At 36.2% G+C, this 27,280-nt stretch overlaps 1 protein-coding gene across 2 annotated transcripts in view; it reads left to right on the top strand.

Moving 5' to 3' along the window:
• Positions 1 to 27,280, top strand: part of cacna2d3 (calcium channel, voltage dependent, alpha2/delta subunit 3) — an 86,714-nt gene that overhangs the window by 47,349 nt on the left and 12,085 nt on the right. Inside the window, exons 27-38 of one of the 2 annotated variants that reach the window (XM_073811829.1) lie at positions 58 to 135; positions 271 to 332; positions 471 to 515; positions 1,304 to 1,366; positions 1,482 to 1,552; positions 1,910 to 1,985; positions 2,088 to 2,128; positions 2,223 to 2,278; positions 3,279 to 3,393; positions 4,287 to 4,402; positions 4,523 to 4,602; positions 5,162 to 5,840. In XM_073811829.1, coding sequence (XP_073667930.1) covers positions 58 to 135; positions 271 to 332; positions 471 to 515; positions 1,304 to 1,366; positions 1,482 to 1,552; positions 1,910 to 1,985; positions 2,088 to 2,128; positions 2,223 to 2,278; positions 3,279 to 3,393; positions 4,287 to 4,402; positions 4,523 to 4,602; positions 5,162 to 5,254 — 896 coding nt within the window. In that variant the 3' untranslated portion in view covers positions 5,255 to 5,840. Of the gene's footprint in view, positions 1 to 57; positions 136 to 270; positions 333 to 470; positions 516 to 1,303; positions 1,367 to 1,481; positions 1,553 to 1,909; positions 1,986 to 2,087; positions 2,129 to 2,222; positions 2,279 to 3,278; positions 3,394 to 4,286; positions 4,403 to 4,522; positions 4,603 to 5,161; positions 5,841 to 27,280 lie in introns of those variants that run through there. The other variant, XM_073811830.1, reaches the window with a different exon arrangement.

The raw sequence follows: 27,280 nt of genomic DNA, 5'->3' as shown, positions 1-27,280 counted from the left end.
GATTTGTGTGACTATTAGGTGCTTATCAAAAGGTAAATTTGTGTGATTTCTTTTAAGGGGGAGAAAACAAAAGTATTGTTTTGGCCAGCACTGCTATCCAGCTGCTTGATGACAGAAAGTCTCCTATAGTGGCAGGTACATCGCTTTTTAATGCAAAGCAATAAAAATATACATTATAAAGCATTATAATAGCATATAAATATATTCTTGGTCAAAATAGATTTGAATTACAATGTCATTATACCAAATGTGTTTTTTACGATATTGAAGCTGTGGGGATTCAAATGAAGCTGGAATTCTTTCAGAGAAAATTTTGGACCGCCAGTCGACAGGTAAGCACTGAAACATGCTCTCATAAATGTTTATATAAATATATATTTATGAAATGGTGCATAAGTTAAGTAAGGATGTAAGGGTGCTTTACTGTATGTAAATGTTATTAATGAATCGAGACATATCTGTGCACACAGTGTAATGCTCTGGACGGCAAATGCATCATCAGTTGTGATAATGAGGTAAATGATATTCTCGTTTTCTCTCCCTTTGGCCATGTTTCAATGATCAAGCTCATATTCAACACTCATTCATTATACAGCGAGCATTTTGAACGTGACAGGGTTATAAGATCAGCCTGCGTTTTCTTTTTTGAGCATGTAAACCCCAACGATCCATGTAAACCCCTACAAAATAATATTTGGAATATGCTTTAAATTTGTTGCATTTATTTAACATAAAAGTGTGAAAGTACAAATTCAGAGGAGGTTTGTGTTGAGCCCAGCTAGTTTCAGTCATTTCCTTAACCTGAAATGCAGAATATTACATTTTTAAAGAGGAATGAATCAGATTTAGTGCTGATTGTTTAACCTGTACTGCACTCAGTGTAACACATTTGGTTTTGAGCGTTATAAATACATATCTTATAAAATACTGTTGCATTGCATTGCACATAATGATCTGATACATTGCATTGCATGTAAGATATTTACAGTATGCATATGTTCACTGTAAGATGCAATAATCCTATCATCATATGCAATGCAGCTCAATGCATTAACACATGCATGTGCGAAACAAAGATTATTTTATCATTACCTTTTCATTATGTTGTTATTTGCATCATCATTTTATAATTATATACTTATATTTTATACTTTTTTTTCTTAAAATAAATTATTTATTTTATTTATTATTTGATTTATTTATATATGTATATTGTCATGACACTTTCATAAAGTAGCAAATGTATTCTTTGTTTTCCTGGACGCAGTAATAAAACTCTATCTTCTGAATCTTCCCCTTATAGGACATTAAGTGTTATCTCATAGACAACAATGGCTTCATTCTGGTCTCCGAAGACGTTTCTCAGGTAAGATATATAAGAACATTATTATGGTTCTGTTATAAAAGACCAAGTTGAGTAAAATCATTCAGCTGTAGCGTCAGATAGGACATTGGCTGTAATTGTGTTGTGTTTCTTACAGACAAATCTGTTCTTTGGAGAAGTGGAGGGAGCCGTCATGAACAAACTTCTTCTCATGGGCTCATTTAAAAAGTCAGACACACACACATACATGATCTGTTTCACACTGTTCATATTTAATACCAGTAGATGGCGTCATAGATTTACATGGATGTTTCTGCAGATTAATGATATTGATTGGACAACATGCAACACGCATGTGTTAGTTGCTTCAGCTGTTTTCAGATGTTAAAACTAAATTCAGTGCATGAGAATTTAATGTTTTTACCATCTAGTACTACTGTAAAGTGTTTGCATTGCTATTTCTTAACCGTGGCATAAAACAAGGATTTATAAAAAAATCGAAATAACAAATCAAACATTGCCCAACATAAGATTAAATATATGTTGATATATACTGATACATATTTCTGCTTTTGCTCTTGTTAGGATTACTTTATATGACTACCAGGCTCTATGTAAAGAGTATGCAGGCAGTAGTGACAGCGCCTACCATCTACTGGATGTGAGTACACACATTCACATCTACTTTCACAATACTGTAGTGTTTAACTTTTTCTGGATACTGTATTTTGTCTTCACTGACACACTGTACTTTCCTTTCCAGCCCTTTTCCACTGTGAAATGGCTTTTGACTGAACTTGTCATGTGAGTTAAAAGTTTTCCACTATAGGATCTTTATTCACAACTATTGATATTTGTCTCTGTGTGTTTCTGAGTAAGATAATTGTCTTTATTACAGATTTCTGCTGGAGTTTAATCTGTATAGCTGGTGGAACTGTGGCTCTACAGTTAACGGTATTGTTATGAACTCTTTAAAAACATTGTTTACACAGATAATGGGGTGCATGAATGGTTATGCATGAATGTAAATGATCAGGACAACATATAAAAAAAAAAAAATAAATAAATAAAAAAAAAACTACTAACATACCCTTGGCTATGTATATTGTGTTGGACTTGATGAGACTATTTCCAGTGCACTTATGTATTGCTGTCTTATGTTGCCATAATTGCTTCTATTGTTTACCTCACTTGTAAGTCGCTTTGGACAAAAGCGTCTGCTAAATGACTAAATGTAAATGTAAAATGTAAAATATAATAAAGGAATAATAACCCAATAAATCTAAATTCTGTATGCACCAACATAGTCTGGTATGCACATAAATGATTTTCATTTTATTACTCCCAAATATCTTGATGGTCCTTAAATCTCTTTGTCTGTTCATTAGGAGGCTGAATATAACCTGGACATCTTTAGTATTGTCCCAGTTTGATATACATTTACATTACATTCATGCATTTGGCAGACGTTTTTATCTAAAGCGACATAGTACACTGTAAAAAAAATCCATAGAAATTACAATGTTATTGCAGCTGGGTTGCCGGTAATTTACCGTAGATTTAAATTTATGTTATTTACTGGCAAGAGTTTGTTCAAAGTTAAATAAATGTTAAATATTAACAAGTCTTTATCTTTACAGAATAAAACTATAAAATAACAGCCTCATCCAAAGAATTCTGGGAACCAGAAATCATCATCAACCTTTTTCTGGGTTTTGCTTCAGATTTTGTTTCCCAAAATGTTTTGCTTGATGCTGTTTTTTTTACTCTGTAAAGACAAAGACTTGTAAATGTTAAATGTTCATTTAACTTTGAACAAAATGTTGCCAGTAAATAACATAAATTTAAATCTACGGTAAATTAATGGCAACCCAGCTGCAATTTCTACGGATTTTTTTTACAGTGTATGTTCATCAGTATTTTTTAAGGTGAAAGTATTTGTTCATTTGTTCAGCTCAGAGATCTCAGAGGACGATGATGGTTCCATGTGACACAGAATATCCAGCATTTGTGTCTGAACGCACCATCAAAGAGACCACAGGCAACATTGACTGTGATGGCTGTATACGGTGAGCATGTTTTGTGTATGTTTTATGTATGGTTATTTATATAAGTGAACAATTTGCATGGTTTATGCATCATTCTGAATCAAAAATATGTATTAATTAATCTGATGTCAGTCAGTTAGTAACACTATTGCACATTGCATGTTATGTTCTTAAAGTGTGAATAAAAAAGTAGCCTAAATATTTGTTACTTCCTCTGTGGAAAATGCGCTTTCAAATTTAGCCTGCACCACTGACGTACTAGCTGAAATGTTCTGGCTATATACACATATAAATAGACAAAAAGTCTGACACTTAGGCTTGTGAAACCAAACTGTCTCGCTTACACCTTTCTGATTATATCTCTTTCTGGTATCATTGGCTTTCAACAAGTTCATTTCACATAGAGTTGAGTGTATGTTTATAGAACGTACTGACCCCATTTAATAAAGCTGCACATGCTAGTGCTGTATTTATAAATGAAACTATAACACTTTCCATTACGTTATGCATTAGCTAGCATTAAAATAAATAATTTTTTTAAAGCATAATTAATGTAAACGTTAGTTAATACAGATTTATGTGTTTATTTATGTGCATTACCTGTTAGCATGCAACATAATAAAACATTTTAATATGTATTAGTAAATGCTGAAATTTACATGAACTAAAATCAATAAATGCTGTGGAATTATGGTTAGTTTGTATTAACTAATGTTAACAAATAGAACCCAAATGTAAGTGTTATGAATATTTTGATAAATATTTTCAAACTTAAATTCAATTAAACTAATTTTAAAGATGTTAAGATTTTAATTTTAGTTTACCAATGTAGTCATGTTTTAGTGATGTTTTGTGTTCTGGGCTTGTGTGTATCTATTTTAAATATCTTCTTTATAATTTTTTTTCTCATTTAGCACATTTGTCATACAGCAAATTCCCAGCAGTAATCTGTTTATGGTGGTTGTTGAGAATAAATGTGACTGTATCTCCGCCCCTCCAGTTACCATGGAACCTATTGAAATCATTTATATCCTTTTATTGTAAGCTGGTTAAAGATACTTTTGTGTCAGCTTGTGTGCATGAATGCAGAACATGAATATTTTAACATGCAAGTATTTCTGTAACATCAGCCTTGACCCTTGAGCACATAATGAGTCACTGAAGTGTGACAGACTGAAGTTTCAGAAAGACCGCAGACGTCCACAGTCCTGTCACCCTTTCCATCCGCAGGTACAAAGTGTGTCTAATGTGTTGTATGGTAAAAATATCAGTCAAACAGCAAAAGAAGTAATGTTCTTAACAAATAAGATAAATAGTGGCATCACACATAATATGCATGTGCAAAAACATGAATATGATATTTTATATAATTTTAAAAACCTGCTTATTGTAAGCAATGACATATGCTACTCTGATATTATAACAATTGCTGTTCATGTATTGCGGGAAACATTACAGATCTGACTTGAATGAAATCTGACAAAGTTTCCATGATGATGGATCACAATTCATAACCACACTTGTTTAACACAATTTTGAAAGTAGGGCAAAACTTGGAGAATTATCCAAAATGCCTGAAAAAATTGCAGCAGCTTTTGAGTTTCAGATTTAAGTGATAAAAGTTTTGTAGATTGAAACACTTTTTTCACACTTTTTAATTTTAAGGCTCTTGCAAGGCCTTTAACTTAATTTGATTTTTGCTGAATTGTTTGTTTCTTTTTAAGACTTTTTAACATGCAGTACTTTCCCAGACAATTCTTGCTAACCCTGAACTCTTTCTTTTCTTTAGGAGAATGCTGTGGAGTGTGGTTCAGCGAATACATTGAATTTTTCATTGGTGGCCATTATATTCCCTGTAGTGTCCTTTCTTATCAGCAGGTGACCTCTGACCCTGGCCTTGACCATTAGGCTTATTTTACACCCAAATCAGAAAGCCATGCTTCTGCCAAACATGAAATCTCAGTCCACAGAGATCAAAATCATCTTTGTGATGTCTGAATTACTAAGCATAGATGATATTTATTGCCGTCAAAGACTGTGTTAGAATCTGTTGAGTGTTTTATTCTTACATATGGACAAGTGAATATATCTGGATATATTAGTGGCGCTGCCAGCCATCACAGCTAACCGCAGTCCATGTAGCTGTGTAGCTTTGAGAATTTCATACACAATTTAGTCTTAACCTGTCCTGTGTTAAGCACAGAGAATAACTGAGCAAAAATGTCATTCATGTCGGTATTATTTGCCTGCCTCCCAAATTTAATTTAAGCTCTGAAGATGCATGACGTGAAAAAATAGGAATATTTCACATTGCTGTTTGTAAGAATAGCGTACATTGTCATCAAATGATGAGATGTGGGTTCTTCACAAACTTTATAAGTTTTGCCTGCTTACAGTATTTGGAAAATGACTTTTGACTGATTAATCCCTTTACATCAAAGGAAAGCCATGTTGTGTAAATAAAAACATATTTTCCATCAGTTTTCTTCTGTCATTTATTTCTATAGTGATCTGCAATGCACAATAACATGAGTTGCAATGACATAAAGAAAAAGCAATATGCCGAAAATACAGCTGTTGTTTATTGATATTTTAGAGCAGGGGTTTTCAAAGTGGAAACCATAAGGTTTGTGAAATAATTTGTAATAAATTATATAATTGTATTGTATTTTTAATAAGAGTACATAGCCTACATACAAGAATCATGCCGGTAATGTAATTTGAACATAACAACTCTCTTAAAAAAACAGTGGAATTGCTATGCAAAAAAACAAAAAAAAAAAAAAACTACAAGATTTTGAAGGGGTCTTTAGTTTGTTCTCCACTGTAAGAGGACACTGACCACAAACTGTTTTAGAGCATTAAGGAAATATGTTGTACCTTTTTTGTATTTAGTACAAATTTAACGAACCAAAATTGTACCAGTATTGATGAAAGTACAGTTTTGTTTCTAAACATAATAGTACGTCGATTTCATAAAGCGCTGCGCAGACCAATCGAAGTATGACACCAAAGAATCGCGAGAGCGATTCAGAAGTGTACGGAGAAGTACAGTATCGCGATGGTTGATGGCATCGTTCTCAGCGCCGCGTGAAATCTAACACACCATAGACGATTTTACAAGATTACATGCGAGGGTTGTGTTATTTACAACGTTATGTTGATTTTAGCTATTTTTTGTGTCAGCTAATCCTAGTAAACCAATTTTTAGTGGTACGTGACGTGAGTATACTAGGAAGGAAGTAATTACCTCTTTCCAGGGAACCCCATTAAAGTTTCATCGTGTGGGGAATCATCACAGAAAACATGAAAACACAAGGTATGTAATCTTAATTTTACTCTACTCAGCTGAACGTATCTGCTGTGTGTGTGTGCACTGTTCTGAATAACTTAGCTCTGTCAACCTTCATGAATGTTTGTCAGCAAATAATACTTTATTAGTGAAACATTTAACAAATACACAGTGATGTAAATTAAAATAAACGAAGAAGATGAAGTCTTGAGTGAAAGTCAGATAGCCAAACTGTAGATCTGATCTTTAGCAACAGCTTTAACTGGGTTTGTCTGGGATGGTGCAGTAGACGTGATAAACAAAGAAAGAAAAAGATAAAAACAATGTAGGGTTTTTGTTAATAATGATGAACACTATTTGATTCTGTTTAAAGAAGTATAACTAAATGATACAATGTAGTGCTGTTGGTTATATAGCTGTATTTTGAGGTTTAATTATGCAAAATGTATGATAAGTTAATGCCCCCTGGCACCATCTCGTGCCCCCTATTTCAAAAACCACTTTAGAAATCGGTGAATAGCATACATATCTGTCTTTTCACTTTAAGCTGTGAGAAGAGCAGGCATTTTCACACCAAAATGTTTTCACACTTCTGTAAATTAAATATTGCTGTGTATTTGTGGCATGTTCATACATACTTCATTCTCTTTAGTATGTCCCTTCTTGTGCCGTGTATTGACCAAAACATCTGTAATAAAATGTAAAAACTATTACAGTATATTGCTGTAAATATTTCACTTGAAACATACAAGTGAGAGGCCTGCATGAATCAAGTTGTTTTAAAATAATTCTTTTCTGTGTTCTGTGAATGTATACTGTTACCTGCAGGCTGGGAAGTTGAAGTAATGGGCGAGTAAGTCTCTGGTTTGGTTTCTTGGTGTGACTGTGGCTGCTGAAGGCCTATAGGGGGGAAATAACAAACATAATATTAACATTATAAACAAAGGGTGGTGCTTTTTCAAAATTCATCAATAAGATCATTTCTGGGTACCAGGGGGCATATTACAGAAACTTTCAATCTTAGGTCTTACCTTAAGATATATTTTGTAAAATTTTCGCAAATTCATACTACAGAAGCAAATGTTGATTTAGGATTCCAGTCTTATCTCCCCAAATCTTATCTCATATCTAGTTAGGAAATCCTAAATTGCTTAATCATGTTTGGCTATCAATTTTTAGGTTTGATACCAAGCAACCAGCAGTGTGTGAGCTGCTGCTACAGTAAACAAAGGAGTTGTCCCTTTTATTTCAATAAGGCAAAGGCAAAAAAAAAATTGTATTAATTACATTGAAATCATAGTCTATGTTTTTTATTATTGTTTTAGCATCATTTGGCAAATGTGACTTACAAAAATTAGAAATCTATTCTTCCTAAGTCCCAGGATACTAATGTACATTTCAACATTTGATAGAGACATGAGAAGAAATAGATGCAGAGTCAACTATATGTACTGTATTTCACGTACGTAACTGTTCACGGATAAAATACCTGTTTTTTTAAATAATGAGGGGTGACAGAGATTGAAAGATCGCTCCACTAGTGAGAAACATTGTGATTATGTGAATAATGGAATTGATGTAGTGAAGGTAAAAATATTCAAAGAGTATTACAAAAACAAACACTGCTGTTTATCATCCTGCACTTTGTTAAAAAATGTAATGTCATTCTCCCGCAGGTCTATCATAATGTGATTGTTTCAGCTGGCTTTCTCAAAGTTCTAAGTTAGGACAACTGTGAGGTGGTTACCCTAAAGTTAAGACCCTTTTTGGGATGTTTTGTCAAGTTAGGATGCTTCTGTAATACCATTTTCCTATCTGCAGTTTAAATAAGATAATGCACTTAGGAACGTTATCCTATAATAGCTTTTGTCTTAAATAAAGTCCTACTGTTACAAATTACCATGGTTAACAAACAGTTAAGATAAGATTTTAAAGTTAGGATTTTTCTGTAAAACGCCCCCAGGTCCCTATTTATAGTCTGTCATTCCGAAGAAAACATCTGTTTTATATGTTTAATTTTTCAATTTTAAAGTACATTACAAAAAGCTTTTTCAGTTCAACAGAATTAAATGCCTAGCTAAACGCTACAAAATCTGAAAAATGAGAAGGCAAAGAGAATAGTGAAGTTCACACCACAACTATAACGATAAAGAAACAATGAAAGATTTCAATGGGATCACTTTCTGTGCGCTTTTTTCACCCCTCATGAACGATAAACCATTGACAGCCAATCAAATCTATTTGAACTTCAGGTGCATGCGCACAGTGAAGCTAATTGCTGAGGTCTATAACATAAAATTACCTCAGCTATCAAGCGCTAATGCAGTTGATGTGAAATTGACTACGTAATGGTTTTTATTCTACTACATTAACTACGCCAAAAGGTAAGAGATTACACAAACTAGTTACTGTACACGAACAGCCCTTTAGACTGGTTAGCTCTAGTCTAGTGTATGGTCCACCTTGCATTGTATGAGTTTGTGGCATGTGCAGAGAGAGGAAGAGTTAACCTCTGCTTAACCTCTGTCTCGTGTTTAATATCAGTACCAATGTCTTGGTCGTGCATCAGTTCAGAATGAGTCCTTTTGGGTTAGAAATTAAGTTTTGAGTTCTGAAAATTATAGTATGTTTTTACTAGGCCTACTGTATGCCTTCATCAAATTGTTTCAAAAGAAATGTTACTGTGTTGTGTGAATGTATTCTGTTACCTGAAGGCTGGGAAGTTAAAGTAATGAGCGAGTAAGTCTCTGGTTTGCTTTGTTGGTTTGACTGTGGCTGCTGGAGGCCTTTAGAAGAAAAATTACATGATAAACACAATAGTAACATTATAAACGAAGGTTGGTGCTTTTTCCAAATTCATCAGTAAATAAAATGTATGGGTACCAGGTCCCTATAAATAACCTGTGTCATGCTGAAAAAGATTTCTGTGGTAAGAAAGTTTCCTTTATAAAGTTACTAGTTAGTTATAAGGTTATAAGGGCATTTGTTAAAGTTCTGAAAAATCAAGTAAAGCAGGTTTGATATAGCTCACATGGGAGTATCTGTTACTAAGCCTTGTGAAATTTGTCATGATTTACTGAAAGTGAAGCTCTGTTTATATACTAAGTAAAACTAGATTATGCATGAATCTACCGAGCCCCTAAGGTGACATTGGAGTAAAAAAATCTAAAGTTTAGTTTCATGTGCTCACGCAAAACCTTCATGTGCAGATTTTTTTTTAAGTTTAGTTTCGGCTGCTGGCGTGAAACTATCGCGTGCTCGCATGAAACTATCCCACGCGCATGTGAAACTTCCGTTTTCGATAGTTTCACGTGAGCACGCGAAACTAAACTTTTTAAAAAAATTCTACACATGAAGGTTTTGCGTGAGCACATGAAAGTTTCACATGAGCACATGAAACTAAACTTTATTTAATTTTTGCTCCATGTCCCCTTGGGGCTCCGTACATTCCTGTACTATGTTATGTAAAGTGAAAACTGTTAGATTGCTCTTTGTAAGTTGTCTCTGCTAAATAAATGAACGCACTGTAAATAATTTAGCTCACATGAGAATACGTGTAAGGTTGTGTATTTTTTGTAATGATTTGAATGTGATAATGAAAGTGATGTTTTCTTACCTGTGGGTTGAGATGTGTCTGGTACATAAGTGATGAGAGAGTTTATTTCTGCTGGTCCAGAAGCACGCTACATAAAAGAGTAAATAAATAAGATCATATCACTTCCCTCATTATGAGATATTAAAAGTGTTATTATGGTAAATTACTTGTGATTTTAAAAATCATAAACACACAGATGATGCTCACCGTATCTCCTGCAGTTCTTTCACTGCAATAATACAAAGCAATGTTAGTGCATTATTGTTTAATTTAATCAAATATTAATTGTTATAGGATATTATTATAAAATAAACTGATATATTACTACATAAAAAAAGACTTACTGTTTAGATCTTTTTTTGCCTAGAAAACAAAGAACTACTGCTTCATTTTTTCAGTTATTTGTCTTCATGTGTTTATTAAAACGGTATAAACTTTACTTACATGCAAATCCGCACAGACATATGAGTCCTGTGAGTACAATCACGAAGCACAGCCCTGCTGACAGTATTATCAGCCACATACTTTTCCCTAAAAAATTTGTATTATTTATTATGACATATCTTTAAGTATAGTCGTAAATTAAGTGTAATCCTTAAATTATAAAAATTATAATACCAACAGACATTCTCTAAAAGAAAATATTTTACACGTTTTAGTTTTGTTGTTGCATAAAATAAGTAAAGGAGTTTAACAGAGACTTTAAAGAGGAAATTTAACTGATGCAACAGTTGTCAGTCAGTTTCTCAAATACAAATGACTAAGGGGGTAAAATGAAAAAATGTGTGCCATGAGAGAATTAAAAACCTTTATTACACGGCTCTCTGGAATGCTTGATTCTGATTGGTCAGTTGAGACATTTGCAGGTTTGTTCTTTTCAAATAATAACCGCTCCAAAATAATAACGCATAGCCGGACTACTTGCACGAGTAAAATCGCTCCGCGCCAATAAAGATCAATAAAGATTACTGTCTGTTTGGCGCCATCTTGTGACAAACACTCGACAACCATGACAAGACACAGACAGCTTACTGACACTGAACTTGACAAAATAGAGCATGACAGCTACGAAGCCAACACACAAAAAAATACAGAATGGGCATTAAAAACTTCTCAAAGACTGGCTAAAAGAGAAAAAATGGAGACAAGTATGAAGCAGAGGATCTTAATAAAGTATTACGATCATTTTATGCATCTGTGCAAAGTTTCGCGGAAGGATAAAAATGTTAATTTAAAACAAATATGCCAATAAAATGTTTCCAATTCATATTCATATCCAGTTTTTTTTCTTATGTGGCAAGTAGCCGTGTAATAAGCGGGATAATGTAGAGGCAGCCGGTAGTTATTGGGAAATAAGCCCCTTCAGTGTGATACAAGACCCTCCGCTTCGCGTCGGGTCCTGATCACACTGTCGGGGCTTATTTCCCAATAACTACCGGCTGCCTCTACATTATCCCTTACTTAGCATCAGTAGTGCTCTGAGGAACAGCTGCAGATATCAAATAAAAGCACAGCAAACTCAGCAGTTTGTTTGGTATTTTAGGCCTTTCAGTGAAGCAATGATTTTCGGTTATTTTTCTGTTATGTCTTATTTTATCCTCACAAGATCTTCCACAGGCATACACCATGATACCCTTTATTTTTAATATATGGTTGGACTTCATTGTCTCTATCCTATTCACATATCTGGGACTAAAAGGTGTGCGACATTCTCACTGTTACTACAGTCCATCTGTACTGTGTCTCTGTCCATGATAACTGAAGAAGACACTGACAACTTTGCCTGAGGAAAACTTGAAAAAGTCATTAAAGACTTTTTAATTTTATTTACCTTAATGTGGAGACAGGTTGGTTCTCACAAGTTTTACTGTAGTAAAAATTTATCAGTTATGATTTTTAAACAGCAACTTACTCTGAACTGTAACTGTTACTGGATCTGAACGTGGAGATGGCATGGTATCTTCTTGTGATATATACACAGGGTAGTAGCAGGTTATATCAAATGACCTCTGACCTCCTGACCAAATACTGATGTCATATCCAGTGAGTGATAGTAGACATGATTTGCTCTGTTTATTTTCTCTTCCATCTATTATGAAGTAACCAGGGCCTGAAGTTAACTTTTTTGACCACCAGCCACTGTGGCAGGTGGATTTAGAAATCCACCTGCCACAGAGACTTTTTACCAGCCAGTTTTTTTTTTGCCCGAATAGTGAATTATAACACTGTCTTTACTGTATGAATTAAATATAATTTTTTCAGAGCTACAAAAGTGAATTTCTCTTTGTCTTAGGTTGTTTGATTAACATTAATGACACAGACTTAAGTAGGTTAATTGAGGTTACTGTCTCTTTAAGACCAGCACAGACTGGTTTTTGACTCTCTATACATACACTTAAGACATAAAGAAATGATTTATTAGAAAATGAATACTGTTGAGATCATTTTGTTTATATGTGCCCTGTCAAGAGCAGAAAGATTTTATGTATGCATACTTTTAGGAACGCGTCTCTCCGATGTGCCCTATTGAGTCCCCTTAAACCCGCGCACGCACACAGAGACAGAGGGGGCACAAACTGTGCACATACGTTGTTTTTCATTATTACTATATTCGCAAAATGTATGTTAATGTAGTACAGTATAAGGCATAGTAGCGCAACTCTCTCTAAAGTTTACACATCAAGAGTTCTGATCCGTCACAGCAGCACTACACATCTGTGCAACTGTGATTGTACAGTAGCATATGTCAGCATTGCATTCTCATCCCATCTCACCAACAGTTTAATACTTAACTTACTCGCACATCCAAACGTAGTCAGAGAAGTGCCTCATCTTCTTTTCAATCGCATGAACGTTGCGAAACAGCAGTCGCATCCTCTCAATGAATCACTCAATTTGCATCGGTGATATGCGCAGGTTGATAAGAAATGAGCGGGTGCCGGTTACGAGTCATCCAAAAATATTTTAATGATATTCAGGCCGCGGTCAGTCGGTCGAGTTTAAAAACTATTTTGAACAATTGCTGGCGGGGCGGGTTAGTTGAAAATGTCGATCGGGAGTGGGTTGTTTATACAATGACCCGCGCATCACTGATTCGCATTGGCTACCCGCCAATGTGGCTGGTAGATTGACAGTGTTACCCGCCAATTGCAAAATCCACCCGCATTTGGCGCGTGGTCGGGTGTTAATTTCATGCCCTGGAAGTAACACTCGTTCATCTTCAGATTCTCACTGTTACTACAGTCCAGCTGTACTGTGTCTCTGTACATGATAACTGAAGAAGACACTGACAACTTTGCCTGAGGATAACCTAAATAGACAGAATTTATTTATTCAAAATGATTTTATTTGTTTATTTTATGTTACAGTGGAAACTGGGGCTAATTCTCAATTGTAACAATTTTCATGAAGAATGTGTTCTATACCTTATTAAAGCTTTTTCTCTCACCACCCCCTTGGACGAAGAAAGGTAAACAAGTTGTCACTGGGGCAATACTGTACCCTTTAAACTGGGACAGTACCCTTTAAAATGTCCTACCATGTACCATGTATAGACCAATACAGGTATACCTTTATGGTACTGATATGCACTTACAGATTACAGATGTGTACTTTTTGAGAGGGTACTGCCCAAGTGACCTTTTTTTTTTTTTTGCAAGTGCATTTGCATATCCTCACGTGTTAGACATACTGTCAGTTTGACTAAACCAGATACTGTAAGTGTCAGCAAAAACTCACATCCAGCCCATCACAATTTATGCAGTCAGCGAGTCTGAGCTGCACCTGTTAATAGTCAGTTAAATTTGATTTCTGCACTCCTTTATCTCAAAACAGATTGTTTCACATCAGCTTTACAAAAACACATTCACCCAAAGATCTGGTCATCTTTAATCTCCCTCATGTCATTTCTGACCTAAATTACCTTTTTCTGTAGAACACAACAGGTGTAAGAATATCATGAACACCAGAGCCAATTCTCCATATACGCAAAGTACGCAAACTTTATAGGGCCCTGGGCAACTAGGGGGTTCCCTGACTTTTAACGTCATGCTGTGCTGCACAGACCGGTTGCCTAGTGACTTCGCTGTGGTGAGAGAGCCATTCAAAAGCATAACAAGCAGTCCGATCTCACGATACTTTAATGCTGTATATGTCTAACTTCATGTGACCAAACCGGAAAACGGGCTGATCGCTTACGAATGCCGGCATGTGCTATCGTAGCTTGTTATTGTTATTTGTAGTATTATTATTTGTGTTAGGTTCTTTTTTATTCTTATATCTGAATGTATGTGAGAAGAAAATGCCTTTGTCAAAAGCTATAAAGTATTAAAAAAGTTACAACATTTTCTTTTACTTAGATTTAAGATGTTAATTAATATATCCACTGGACGTTTTTATTCTCGTCTTTGGTAGCTCCTGAAGGCTTCATGTATGAAAACAGCCCCATGTCAGCGTAAAGCATACAGAACCAGAAGCGATCTACTATGTTTAACAGGAATGCAGAAGTAAGTTGCGCATATACCCTATTTCATATGACAATTGGTCTGTGCAGCGGTGCATGCAGTTGACACGCCCAACATGCGTCTTGATATGGTTTTCTAACAAAGCTATCCATCCGGAGCAGAAAAGTCAAAAAGCACCACGAAGATGAAGTAAAAAGATTAAAAACATATAGGGCCCTATTTTTAACGATCTAAGCGCATTGTCTGAAGCGCACAGCGCAACGACTAAATGGGCGTGTCCGAATCCACTTTTGCTAATTTAATGATGGGAAAAATGGTTTGTGGGCCGAGCGCATGGTCGAAAAGGGTTGTACATATTTTCCTGATGAGTAATAGGTGTGTTTTGGGCGTAACGTGCAATAAACCAATGAGAGTCTCAGCTCTCATCCCCTTTAAAAACCAGTTGCGCTGGCGCTATGTCTAATCCCTATTTAGATGACTTTGTAAACTGAAAACTAAGCGGAGGAAGAAGATCCCCAGTTTAAGATTAATGTTGAATAATTGTGTGGTTTTTCACTTGTATTGAAATTGTTATTTTTTCATTAAAACCTTAAAACCCGTTTTCTTTTAGTCATGGAAGTAAAAAGCAGGCTTGTAATTGCTTTAAATGTATGGCTATCCAATATCATCAAAACATAATTTACAAGTATCTAAGATAAGGTTTGTACTCTAAAAATACTTTATTTGTAACAAACAGAAGATAAAGAATTTACAAATGGCTTTACGCATTCTCATCTCAGTATATCCACAGGTACAGAGTCATCATATACAATAAATCCGTGAGGTAGCATTAAAAAAAAAAACATTTAAAAACAGATGCATTTGTTTAAAGCAAAGCATTTATTTACTTAACAGGCTGCAGGTGAAGCAGTTCTTTGTGCCTTTTAACGTCTCATAATTAGTCCTCATTTATGTCCAAGAGACTCAATAATAATCTTTTACATTCAGTCCTTTCATATTTAAAAGCGTTTTTGTGCTGCTGCGCATTCATGTATGTGATAAACAAAATCGCGTTGTCAACCCGTGTATTGGCACATATTACTAATGTGCTCTTTAAATAACAAAAAAACATATTGCGCCATTGACTTTAGACTTTAGAGCAGGTTTTTGTTGGTTGGCGTAGTCTATTTTAGTTGCCTCAAAATAGCAACGCGCCAACAATGCGCCTGAACACACTTCGTTTTCAGACCAGAACACCCATGGGTGCAAAAGGGGGCGCAAATGCATTTGCTATTTAAACAACGCGGCGCTAAGCGTGAAAATTATAATTGCGAATGCAAACTAGCAAAAGACACTTGCGTCGCGCATTGCGCTGCATTGCGCCAGGTGTAAGATAGAGCCCATAATGTTTTACGGGCAATTTCCTGGACAGGGTTTTGATTAATCCAAGACTAGGCCTCAGTTATATTATGACATTTAGGTAGTTTTTACAAACATACTCTACAAAAAACAATACTGGTGTGCATCTTGAGACAAAACAATAGCACTAATATATGTTAAGATATGTCAGTGAAAGGTGTTTTAAATTAAGGCAGCTCAAACATGCATTTTAGTCTGAGACTAGGATAAGCCCCCCCACAAAAAAATCCTATTTAGTCTTCTTGACTAACAATGCTATGGATTTATTACATTCCAGTCCAAAACTCCAAATTTATCATTAGTCCAGTGTATTTTGTTAGAAATGCCAGAACACATCAATAATCAAAATAGGTAGACTTGTTTTGTAATGTAAAAAATTAAGAGCTTTTCAGAAAACGTGTTTAAATGTTATAATTGACACTTTTCAGAATACTTTCTAAAGTAATGTCCATATTGTAAAAATATTCAGTTATAAAATAATGGTAAATGGAAATTGTAAATGGACTGCATTTATATAGCGCTTTCATAGACCAATGGCCATCCAAAGCGCTTTACAGTTTGCCTCACATTCACCCATTCACTCACTCATTCATACACCCATGACAATTTGTTTTTAGTTAACATTATGTTTATAGCTACATTGGGTTTTATGAACGTACTGACAAAGCCTTCTCACAAAGTTGCTTAGGGCCACCATTAGTCTTAAGATCGGCTCTGCTGAACACTCTTTTGTATGTAATGGAAAGTGAATGAGGATTAAATGTCAAATACTCACCTCTGACAGTGTAAACATCACTGCGTGGTGATGTGAGGTTCATCTCATTCTCAGGATCTGTTTTCACTGAATAATCACAACTCAGCTGTTGACTGTTCACTGTTTGCTTATGTGTGAATATTTCACTCAGACTCATATAAAATGTACAGCGATGTTCTCCAGTCTGTGTATGTCTCTGAGAACTTCTGTGTGTCAGATGTCCATACTCAGTGTAGAGATTACAGATGAATTCAGCTTCATCTGTCAGTGGTATTTCACATGATATACTGAGGTGGTCAGTGCTGTCATCAACACTGATGATGGGTTTCTGAAGAGTATCTGTATGAAGATAAAACACATCAAGAAACATTAATGAATATCAGTTTATAAAACAAAAACATATCAGTGAAATATCTCACCTAGTATTGTCAGTGTGACAGGAGGAGAGAAAGGTGATGGTTTATGAACCCCATATACATCTGTTGTGTAAAAGCATCTAATGTTGAGTGATACAGGTGATTTTTCACGCGTCCATAAGAGAAGTTCAGTTCCAGTGAGATGAAGCTGACATGATTGACTGAGTTTTGTATTTTCCTCATTGTTTGATAAAAAATAACACTGACTCACTTTAACATCAGCTGGACTCACACAGATCAGATGTACTGAGTTTGACTCTCTTATGACATCAGGAGACACTTTTACATTAGGAACTTCTGCAAAAAAAAAAAATATATTGTTTTCCAGTTACTGTATCATTTCTTTGATCATCTTTATATACACATAGATGCCATTAAAGCCCATAATTACACAAATGTAGGTTAACATGTTTTAAAACTCTGATGTTTTGATAGATTGGTTTCTAGCTTGACTTTTCACACTGTCACATGACACCGATAACTTTCACGTGGACATGAAAGTTAATTGTTAGTAGATTAATGTTTTTTTTAGGGCCGGGACTCGATTAAAAAAATTAATCTAATTAATTAGAGGCTTTGTAATTAATTAATCTAAATTAATCGCATTTTAATCACATATAAATATTTGACCTGAGAACATTAAGAAGTAATTTTTTTACATGGATTTTTAGTATACACTCTTAGAAATGATGTGTTAATTATGTGTAATTTTAAGACATTATGTGTCATTTTGTGTTGATTTTGTGTTCAAGTATAAAACATGTTGTGTTAAAAGTAACACAAAATGTGTTGTTTCAATAATAACACAGAGATGGGTGGATTCCAGGATGACGCAGTTTGTTGTCCCAGAATCAACACTAATGTGTTGTTTTGACTGTCTGTGTTCCGGTACCTATTTGCGCGGATCCCCCACCTCACGTATAAAAACAACAAAACATAATATACTATATAGCCTATATTAAAATTAAAATATAAAAAATATATTATGCACATTTTTAAGTTGCACATCGTTTATAGTTTTCTTAAGTGGGATTCAGATGTGAAAAGCGCTGCGTAATGTACGCGCTTTTAGTCTTACCATTGAAACTTAACAAAATTAAAAAATAAGAGGTGATATATAGCTTTAGCCTACATAAATGCTTGTTTCTTTAATGTTGCAAGATCCTCTTCAGGTTTTCTTGCTGTTATGTTTATAATAGTTCATTGTTCAGAGTTCATATTGATGATCTTATAGTCCATTTAAAAATGTTCTTACAAACTGACTCTATTCGTCAGAAAAACACCATTTAACTTTTTTCCTTTACCTGCCGTCGCTATTCTCTGTGCGTGTCCTCCGTCAAAGTAGCCTATTAAAATTAATATGAAGTTGATTTTTGAAAGTCTTAAGCACACCGCAAATCAAACGTGCTGCTATATGCTCTAAATGCGCGTGTAAATGTAATTTCTGGGGACTGCCAAGCTGATTTTTAAGTGATATAGGCTACTCATTGCATGTTTTGGCATTCGGTAGCATATGCATCAATGAGATGCACGGTGTTGCTTTTAATGTTCTTTTTAATTTATATTCACAAAACCTAACAACAAAACATTGTTTATAATTAGTAGACAAATTATTTGAAACGAAATTCATTTTAAAGTAGCAAACAAAACTTAAATTAAACTCGCAATAAGCTAATTAAATTGAAACAAAACAACATTACAACAATATTTAAACCCAGCAATACTCAAACATTAACATATAACAGACATTAGGATACATGTTAAAATAATCTGTAGTTTGTTGGTAGATGTTTATTGGGCAAAACCTCCGTTGCAAACCTCCATTTACCAGAATAAATAATTTTTACTTTGAAACTGATGCGTTGTCCCGTTAAAATCAGCTGTTCGTTTAGGTTCCGTCTACTTTTATTTAAACTGCAGCACAACTCCGGAGTTCTCGAACTAAAACAGGGTCTGCAGCATTTACGAATGACTCCGTTAATAAGTGCGATTAAAATGCGTTAAAATGTTTAACGCGTTATTTTTTGTGTAATTAATTAATCTTAATTAACGCGTTAAAGTCCCGGCCCTAGTTTTTTTATGTTTTACTTAAAAACCTTTACATGTAGCCTATCCATCAGACATGTTAAAATTATGGACGCTGAAACAAATCAATTTTCATTTTACAAATATAGAGAAGAAGTATTTAAGATGACATTTTGGGTACTTCTTTTTTATTCCTCCAGAAACATACTCTAACTCTTAATCAACTTTAAAGCTTTGTCATTTGACTCGAGCTGTAATGCTTCAGTTTATTGTTGGATCTTGGCAGTTACTACAGATGTTGTAGATCTTGTTTGACAAATATCTTTTTATGTTACTTGTATAAAAGCATCTGCTCAATAATGTAAATGACATGAATAAATATAAATCACTTACTATATGACTGAACCATAAGAAAATGCAGAAGAGTGATGATGAACAACTCCATGACAGCAAGTGAGAGAAAAGACACAAAACGAGACTCATAAAGTATCTGAATTAGGAAGTAAAAGATCGGCCCACAGGAAACCACGACACGTATCGTGCTGTTAGTTTAAAAATATAGATAATTTCACAATCAGAGCATTACACACTGCAGATTACATACAAAGTTTATCTTATGTCTTCAGTATAAAAAAATTTGTTTATTTTAATTCTAACAAAATAAATGGTATAAATCCACTGCATCACAAATAGTAGTGCACAACAAAGTAATGAAATCATTGTAATATGTTTTGTATGCTACAATTGTCTCTGATCTGACCTACATTTGAAAACAATGCATCACGCACCTCACAGCTATTATTGATAATGTTAATGGAGAATTTTTAAATCTTTAATGTTATGCTGCGGTAAAAATCATAATGCTAATGAAACAAAACAAATAATAAATGTGATGGAAAGACCAAATGCGTTTATGCTGCATTTCTATTTATTTCACTTATATTTTAAACATAACAAACAGTGAAACGTAAGACATTGTTTTATCATTACAGTATCAGTGAAGCCAGAAAGTGAAAAGTACAGATGTGTAGTGTCTGATAAAGATGATATGTCTGTCTGCTCTCCTGTGTATGATATTTACATCAGATCTTCAGTGTTTTGAGTGGCGGAACGTGACTGCTACTCTGAGGGGCGCAAATTCAAAATATGTGTTTGGACTGTGTCACGTGTGTTGCTCGTGTTTTCAAAATATGTGTTTGTTGCGTCATGTGAACCATGTGCATCACGTGTTTTGTCAAAATAAGTGCCTGCTGCACACGCGTCAAAATCATTTATGATAAAAGAGACGCTCACGTTACCAAAATACACGCAAGACACTCCGTTAACAGTAAACTCTGATTACACATTAGACTATGTATCTGGCAAACGCGAGCGTCTCTTTTATCATAAACCCTTTAGATGCATCTGCAGCAGGCCCTTATTTTGACAAAACACGTGATGCACACAGGATCACTCGATGCGGAGAACACGTATATTGAAATTATGAACACATGACGGGTTACATACATGTTGTGACAAACTTCGCATCGTGCGCCCTCAAAAAAAGAAGTCACCGACCGCCACTTGTTCTGAGGCAGCCAGGTGTGCTGTAGACCAGCGGTTCTCAAATGGGGGGTACGTGTACCCCTAAAGGTACTTGGGGGTATTGCAGGGGGGTGTAATTGAAACATTTAGAAATAAATCATGAAAATCAATACATCATGATAATAGATTTTTATATGAAATTAGAACTACACCAAGATGGGATAAAAAAATCATACATTTAAAAACATTTCAATTTATTAGTGATTTATTGAGGATCCAGAATCAGGAGCGGTGTCTGCATGCGAAAAAGGCTGCGATAAAATGGACATGTTGCGTCTTAAAAGAGCACATGCTCCTCCTATAGAAGAAGAACATGCTAAAAAAAAACGAAAAACAAACAAACCAGAGCCTTAAAATAGGGCCAGATTTGTGATGAATACATATGGATGGGATTAACATTTACTTCACATAACTCTCCCTCAGCACTGTGCGTTTTTACACTGAGCTGTTAGCTAACAGCGCAATAAAGCCAGCTCATCTTCATCTCCAGACTAAACACCCAAATGAGGTCAGGAACTCTCTCGAGTTTTTCAGAATTTTTTTCATGAATTTACATCATGCCAAGAGAAAAGGAAAAAACACAAATGCATCTGCAAATGCACTCGAAGCATCGTATCCTGTGTTTTTACTTTTGATAAAAAGCCATTTAGCCTGATTTACAGTTACTGTATGCCTAATATTTAAGAGATTTACATGGTTGCATAAAACTATACATAAATGTTTATAATCAATAAACCTGCTCTGGGGCATCAGATATGGTTGCAGATATAGGATAAAAACTGTCTCAATCTCATTTCACTGTATTTTAAAACAAAATGTTGTTGTCTGGTCAAGGGGGCTTGATAATAAATCATAAAAAGGGGTACTGAGTTTAAGAACCACTGCTGTAGACCACCACTGTGAGAACATCATCAGATCCTGTGACATACAGAAATAAAGCGTAAGTAATTCGAAACAGTGGAAATGTTTACAATGTTTTGACAGCTGTATTTACAGGTACGAGTCTTGAATTGTCCTCTTCACACAGCAGCTTTATGCTGACCAGTTCATGATCAGATAACTGAGGTCAGGCACCGGCATTTGACAGCATGACCAGTGATGGGGAAAGTTACTTTTAAAAGTAATGCATTACAATGTTAAGTTACTCCCCCAAAAAATTATCCCGTTACTTTTCATGGAAAGTAATACTTGTGTTACTTTTGCGTTACTTTTTGTTTCTTGGCTGATGCTTGATTATGACTGAGAAGTTCTGCATTCAGAAATTACATATTCCATTGCAAAAATGTCAAGCTCTAACCTGCCATCTCAGTTTCTGACTCAAACTGTTCCCACACATGCGCGCACGCATAGACAATGTTTAGTTTAATTCAGTACATTTTTTTTTTAAATCAAATTAATTAAACTAAAAAGAAACTTGCATTACTTTCTTATAAAAGTAACTCAAATATTAATGAGTACATTTATAAAGTAATGTGTTACTTTACTCGTTACTTCAGAAAAGTAATATTATTATTTATTACACGGCTCTCTGGAATGCTTGATTCTGATTGGTCAGTTGAGACATTTGCAGGTTCGTTCTTTTCAAATAATAACCGCTCCAAAATAATAACGCATAGCCGGACTACTTGCACGAGTAAAATCGCTCCGCGCCAATAAAGATCAATAAAGATTACTGTCTGTTTGGCGCCATCTGGTGACAAACACTCGACAACCACGACAAGACACAGACAGCTTACTGAGATAACACAGTCTCACCCCATGTCGTCAATATTTGACGACACTTGACCATTCGTCATATGTTGACGCGAAGGGTATACCTTTCGCGTCATTTTTTGACGAACTGGGGACTTCAATACTATTACGTCCGTTGCATTCTCTTTCCTATTTTCTTACCATTTTCGCGTCGGTTTAGGGTTAGATTACGCAAAATTAAACAGTCTACGCGAAATTAAACAGTTGTCACCTGGCGTTGGGGTTAGAGAGTTAGGTACGCGAAATGAAACAGTTGTCACCTGGCGTTGGGGTTAGAGTTAGGTTTGGGTAGGGATGTCATTATGTAAATCTAACCCTAAACCGACGCGGAAATGGTAAGAAAATAGGAAAGAGAATGCAACGGACGTAATAGTATTGAAGTCCCCAGTTCGTCAAAAAATGACGCGAAAGGTATACCCTTCGCGTCAACATATGACGAATGGTCAAGTGTCGTCAAATATTGACGACATGGGGTGAGACTGGGTTGACTGAGACTGAACTTGACAAAATAGAGCATGACAGCTACGAAGCCAACACACAAAAAAATACAGAATGGGCATTAAAACTTCTCAAAGACTGGTTAAAGAGAAAAAAATGGAGACAGACAAGTATGAAGCAGAGGATCTTAATAAGGTATTACGATCATTTTATGCATCTGTGCAAAGTTTCGCGGAAGGATAAAAATGTTAATTTAAAACAAATATGCCAATAAAATGTTTCAAATTCATATTCATGTCCAGTTTTTTTTCTTATGTGGCAAGTAGCTGTGTAATAACCGGGATAATGTAGAGGCAGCCGGTAGTTATTGGGAAATAAGCCCCTTCAGTGTGATACAAGACCCTCCGCTTCGTGTCGGGTCCTGATCACACTGTCGGGGCTTATTTCCCAATAACTACCAGCTGCCTCTAAATTATCCCTTACGTAATGCATGTTACTTGTAATGCATTACCTCCAACACTGAGCATGACAGTTACTTAAAAAAAGGCACAGATGCCAATGGAATTTTAAAGCAACACTATGTAGTTTTTTCAACCTTTAAATAATCTCTCTAAAATTATTTCAGTGACAGGACAACTTTTAACTGGACAAATTGTACTGTTGCTGCAACCTGAGCAGCCTCCTAGCTGCTACAAGCACACTCTGAAAGTGGCGGTGGAGGGTAGAGCACACAGCCCCGCCCCTCCCCCTGCCTGCAGAAGAGTGTCTGATACCAGGCACTGTTGCGCTTTTCAACCACATGGGGGAGCTGTAAGTCATTTTTACATGGAAACTACATAGTGTTGCTTTAAGTGGATAATTTTGGTACAATTTCTGTGCCGATATTACTAAAATTACATTTACTGATACCAATAGCTTTGCTTTTTTTATTTTTGTTTCAAATGATTATGTTCTGAAATTCTAGAAGTAGGCCCGACAGAGTGTACAAACTGTAATACTGTTGTTATTGCTTCCCAATTCAAAATAATCACACAGTTTGAGTTCTGATTCGTTTTTTTACCAGGATATAATCTGCCCTGATCATTGGCTGTTTTTAACAATGGTCTGATGTTCAACAGATGGGAAAATGCTTTTATCTGCTAATACAGATTATATGCCGATATATTGGTGCATCATTCAGCACTCTGAAACAGGATTGACAGCTGTATTCTGCTGCTGTGTGTACATGTCAAATGGTTAGTAATATAAATCTAGCAATGTTTTTGTTAAATTTAGTTAAGGTGAATTAATTAAGTAATATATGAGTGTCTGTTTTAAAAAGGCGTCATGAGATTTTACCTGAATCTTTAGAAGAGTTTTCTGTCAATAAGCAGGGATGGAGACATTTCTCAGTGCCTGTGTGGACCAATCACAATGTAAGCAGAATAAAGTGCCACATACATCATAGTGAATGTGGTCATAATGTACCTGATTGTTTCTTTATCTACTCCTGCTGGTAGATAACATAACTACACTCTCTATTAGCAAAAAGCGTCTTTCTCCATTGAAGCTCATTCAAAATAATAAATTATTTATCCTGAATAAATGTGATTTTCCAGCTGCAACTTTCAAAAACAAAATAAATACATTTTTGTACGCTTAAATAGATGTTGAAGCATAGACGTATTTGCAACATGTAATTGTAGCTTGCTTGCTTGCTTGCTTGTGGTTGTCCATCGAATCCGATGATGACGTCCACTTCTGTCTGTTAACGGTGAGTTCTCTGATGACTAAATAGTCTTATCTTGGATCCACAAATTCTATTGCAGGTGGGGCATGTAAACATGGTATTGGTGCTACTGGAAGTCATGGGTGTGTTCCTCCTGAGCCTCCTTTGTTGTTTCCTGACTGTTCTTTCCTCCTCCAGTGCTTGGGTTCCATCTAGACATAACTGCCGCCAGATGTTGCAGTCAGCAGCCATGCTCTCCAAGTCCCCTGGTTTGATTTTGCACCTTTTAAGTGCTGTCTTTAGTTGATCTTTCCAGCGTTTCTTCTGGCCTCCAGCAGAGCGCTGGCCTTGTTGTAACTGGCCATATAGCACTCTGCGGGGCAAACGATTGCAGGGCATCCTTATCACATGCCCCAACCAACGCAGTTGGTGCTGGGTGATAGTGGCCTCAATACTTTTGCAGCCTGTTCTCCTGAGGATCTCAGTATGAGGCATTCTGTCCCTCCAAGTAATTCCCAGAATGCGCTGGAGACAGCAGATATGGAAGTGTTCCAGGGACTTGATGTGGCGGCTGTAAGTAACCCACGATTCACAGCTGTAGAGGAGGGTGGTGATACAGACCGCTTGGTATATGCAGATTTTTGTGTTGAGATGAAGGTTCTTGTTCTGAAAAACCCGCCGCCGGAGTCTCCCAAAGGCAGCTGATGCTTGCTTGATTCTGTTTTGGACCTCATTGTCAATGCTATTGTCTTCAGAGACAATGCTCCCCAGGAATTTAAATGATGGGACAACTGACAGTTTTTCATCTGCAATAGTGAAGATGGGTGGCACAGATGGGATGTTGGTACTCCATTGGCAGAGTACCACTGTTTTGGCAGTGTTGATGGTCAACCCCATCCTGCTGTATGCCCTCACTGCTGCATCTAGGACAGACTGAAGGTCTTGTGGAGAGTGAGATATGAGAGAGCAATCATCTGCATACTGCAGCTCAAGTATCCTCATTCTGTGAAGTTTTGTGGTTGCCTGCAGCCTCCTGATATTAAAGAGGTTACCATCCAGTCTGTACACTACTGTCACCCCACTATTTTCTTCAATATCCTTGTGGAGAAGCTTGGTGATGCATATGAGGAAGATATTAAAAAGCACTGGAGCCAATACGCATCCCTGCCTTACCCCTGTGCGCACAGGAAAAGGACTTGACTGTTGCCCTCCAATTGTCACCCTAGCAGTCATTCCATCATGAAACTGACGAAGGATGTTGACAAACTTAGTGGGGCATCCAAACCGGTGGAGGACTTCCCACAAGAGATCTCTCTGCACAGTGTCGAAGGCTTTGGAAAGGTCCACAAACGCCATAAACAGGTCTTTATGTTGCTCCCTGCACTTTTCCTGAAGTTGCCGGGTTGCAAAGACCATGTCGACTGTGCTCCTGTTCTTTCTAAACCCGCACTGTGACTCCGGTAGCATGGACTCTGTAATGTCATTGATCAGTCTCTGTAGCATCACCTTGGCCAGGACCTTGCCTGCCACAGCAAGAAGTGATATGCCCCTATGGTTTCCACAGATGGCCCTATCCACTTTACTTTTATAGATGGTAACAATACTAGCATCTCTCCATTGCTGTGGGATGTTTTCATTATCCCAAACCTGGGTGATGTAATGGTGTAATGCTCTTGTACAGAGATACCCTCCCTGTTTTAGCAGTTCTGCAGGAATATTATCAGAGCCAGGAGTCTTGTTGTGCTTCAGGGAGCGGATAGCTGACAGAACCTCCAGAAAGGTTGGAGGTTGGCTAAGGTTGTCAATAAGGGGAAATTCAGGCAGTTCATCCAGGATGGTATATTCTACATCAGAGTCCTAATTTAGTAAGGTATTGAAATGTTCAGCCCACCTCTCCAGGATGCTATTCTGGTCTTTCAAGATTTTGGACTCATCTGCTGTTCTCAGGGGAGTGATACAGTGACTTTTTGGGCCGTAGATGGATTTGACTGCATTGTAAAAGTTGTGCATGCCATTTCTGTCAGCAAATGTCTGAATTTCATGAGCCTTCTCCAGCCACCATTTGTTCTGTAAGGTCCTCAGAGTTCTCTGCACTTCTTGACGAGCTTTTTACCATTGCTGTCTGACAGTGCTGGATAAAGGGTTTTTTAAGGTTTCCTGATGTGCTTTGTGCATGTTGCTTAACAAGTTATGGATGAACTCTGAGTTGTTATCAAACCAATCTTGATGGTTCCTGCTCTTATAGCCGATTGTCTCGGCTGCTGCTTCATGAAGGGCTACAGTGATAGAGGTCCACTGCTGTTCTGTGGTATTTCCACCCCTCAGTGGGAGTTCTAGCTCTCCTAGTTTCTCAGCCAGGGAGTGACGGAACTCATTCCTTGTAGTAGTGTCTTCCAGGCGTACACAGTCTAAACGCCTCCTACTGGGTCCCCGTTTTCGCATGGGGGGTCGCACATTCATTTGGACCTTGGTGATGATCATGC

The sequence above is a fragment of the Paramisgurnus dabryanus genome, chromosome 14 (genome assembly GCF_030506205.2).
Source record: "Paramisgurnus dabryanus chromosome 14, PD_genome_1.1, whole genome shotgun sequence".
In the NCBI taxonomy this organism is placed as follows: domain Eukaryota; kingdom Metazoa; phylum Chordata; class Actinopteri; order Cypriniformes; family Cobitidae; genus Paramisgurnus; species Paramisgurnus dabryanus.
This window is presented reverse-complemented; position numbering and strand designations above follow the sequence as displayed.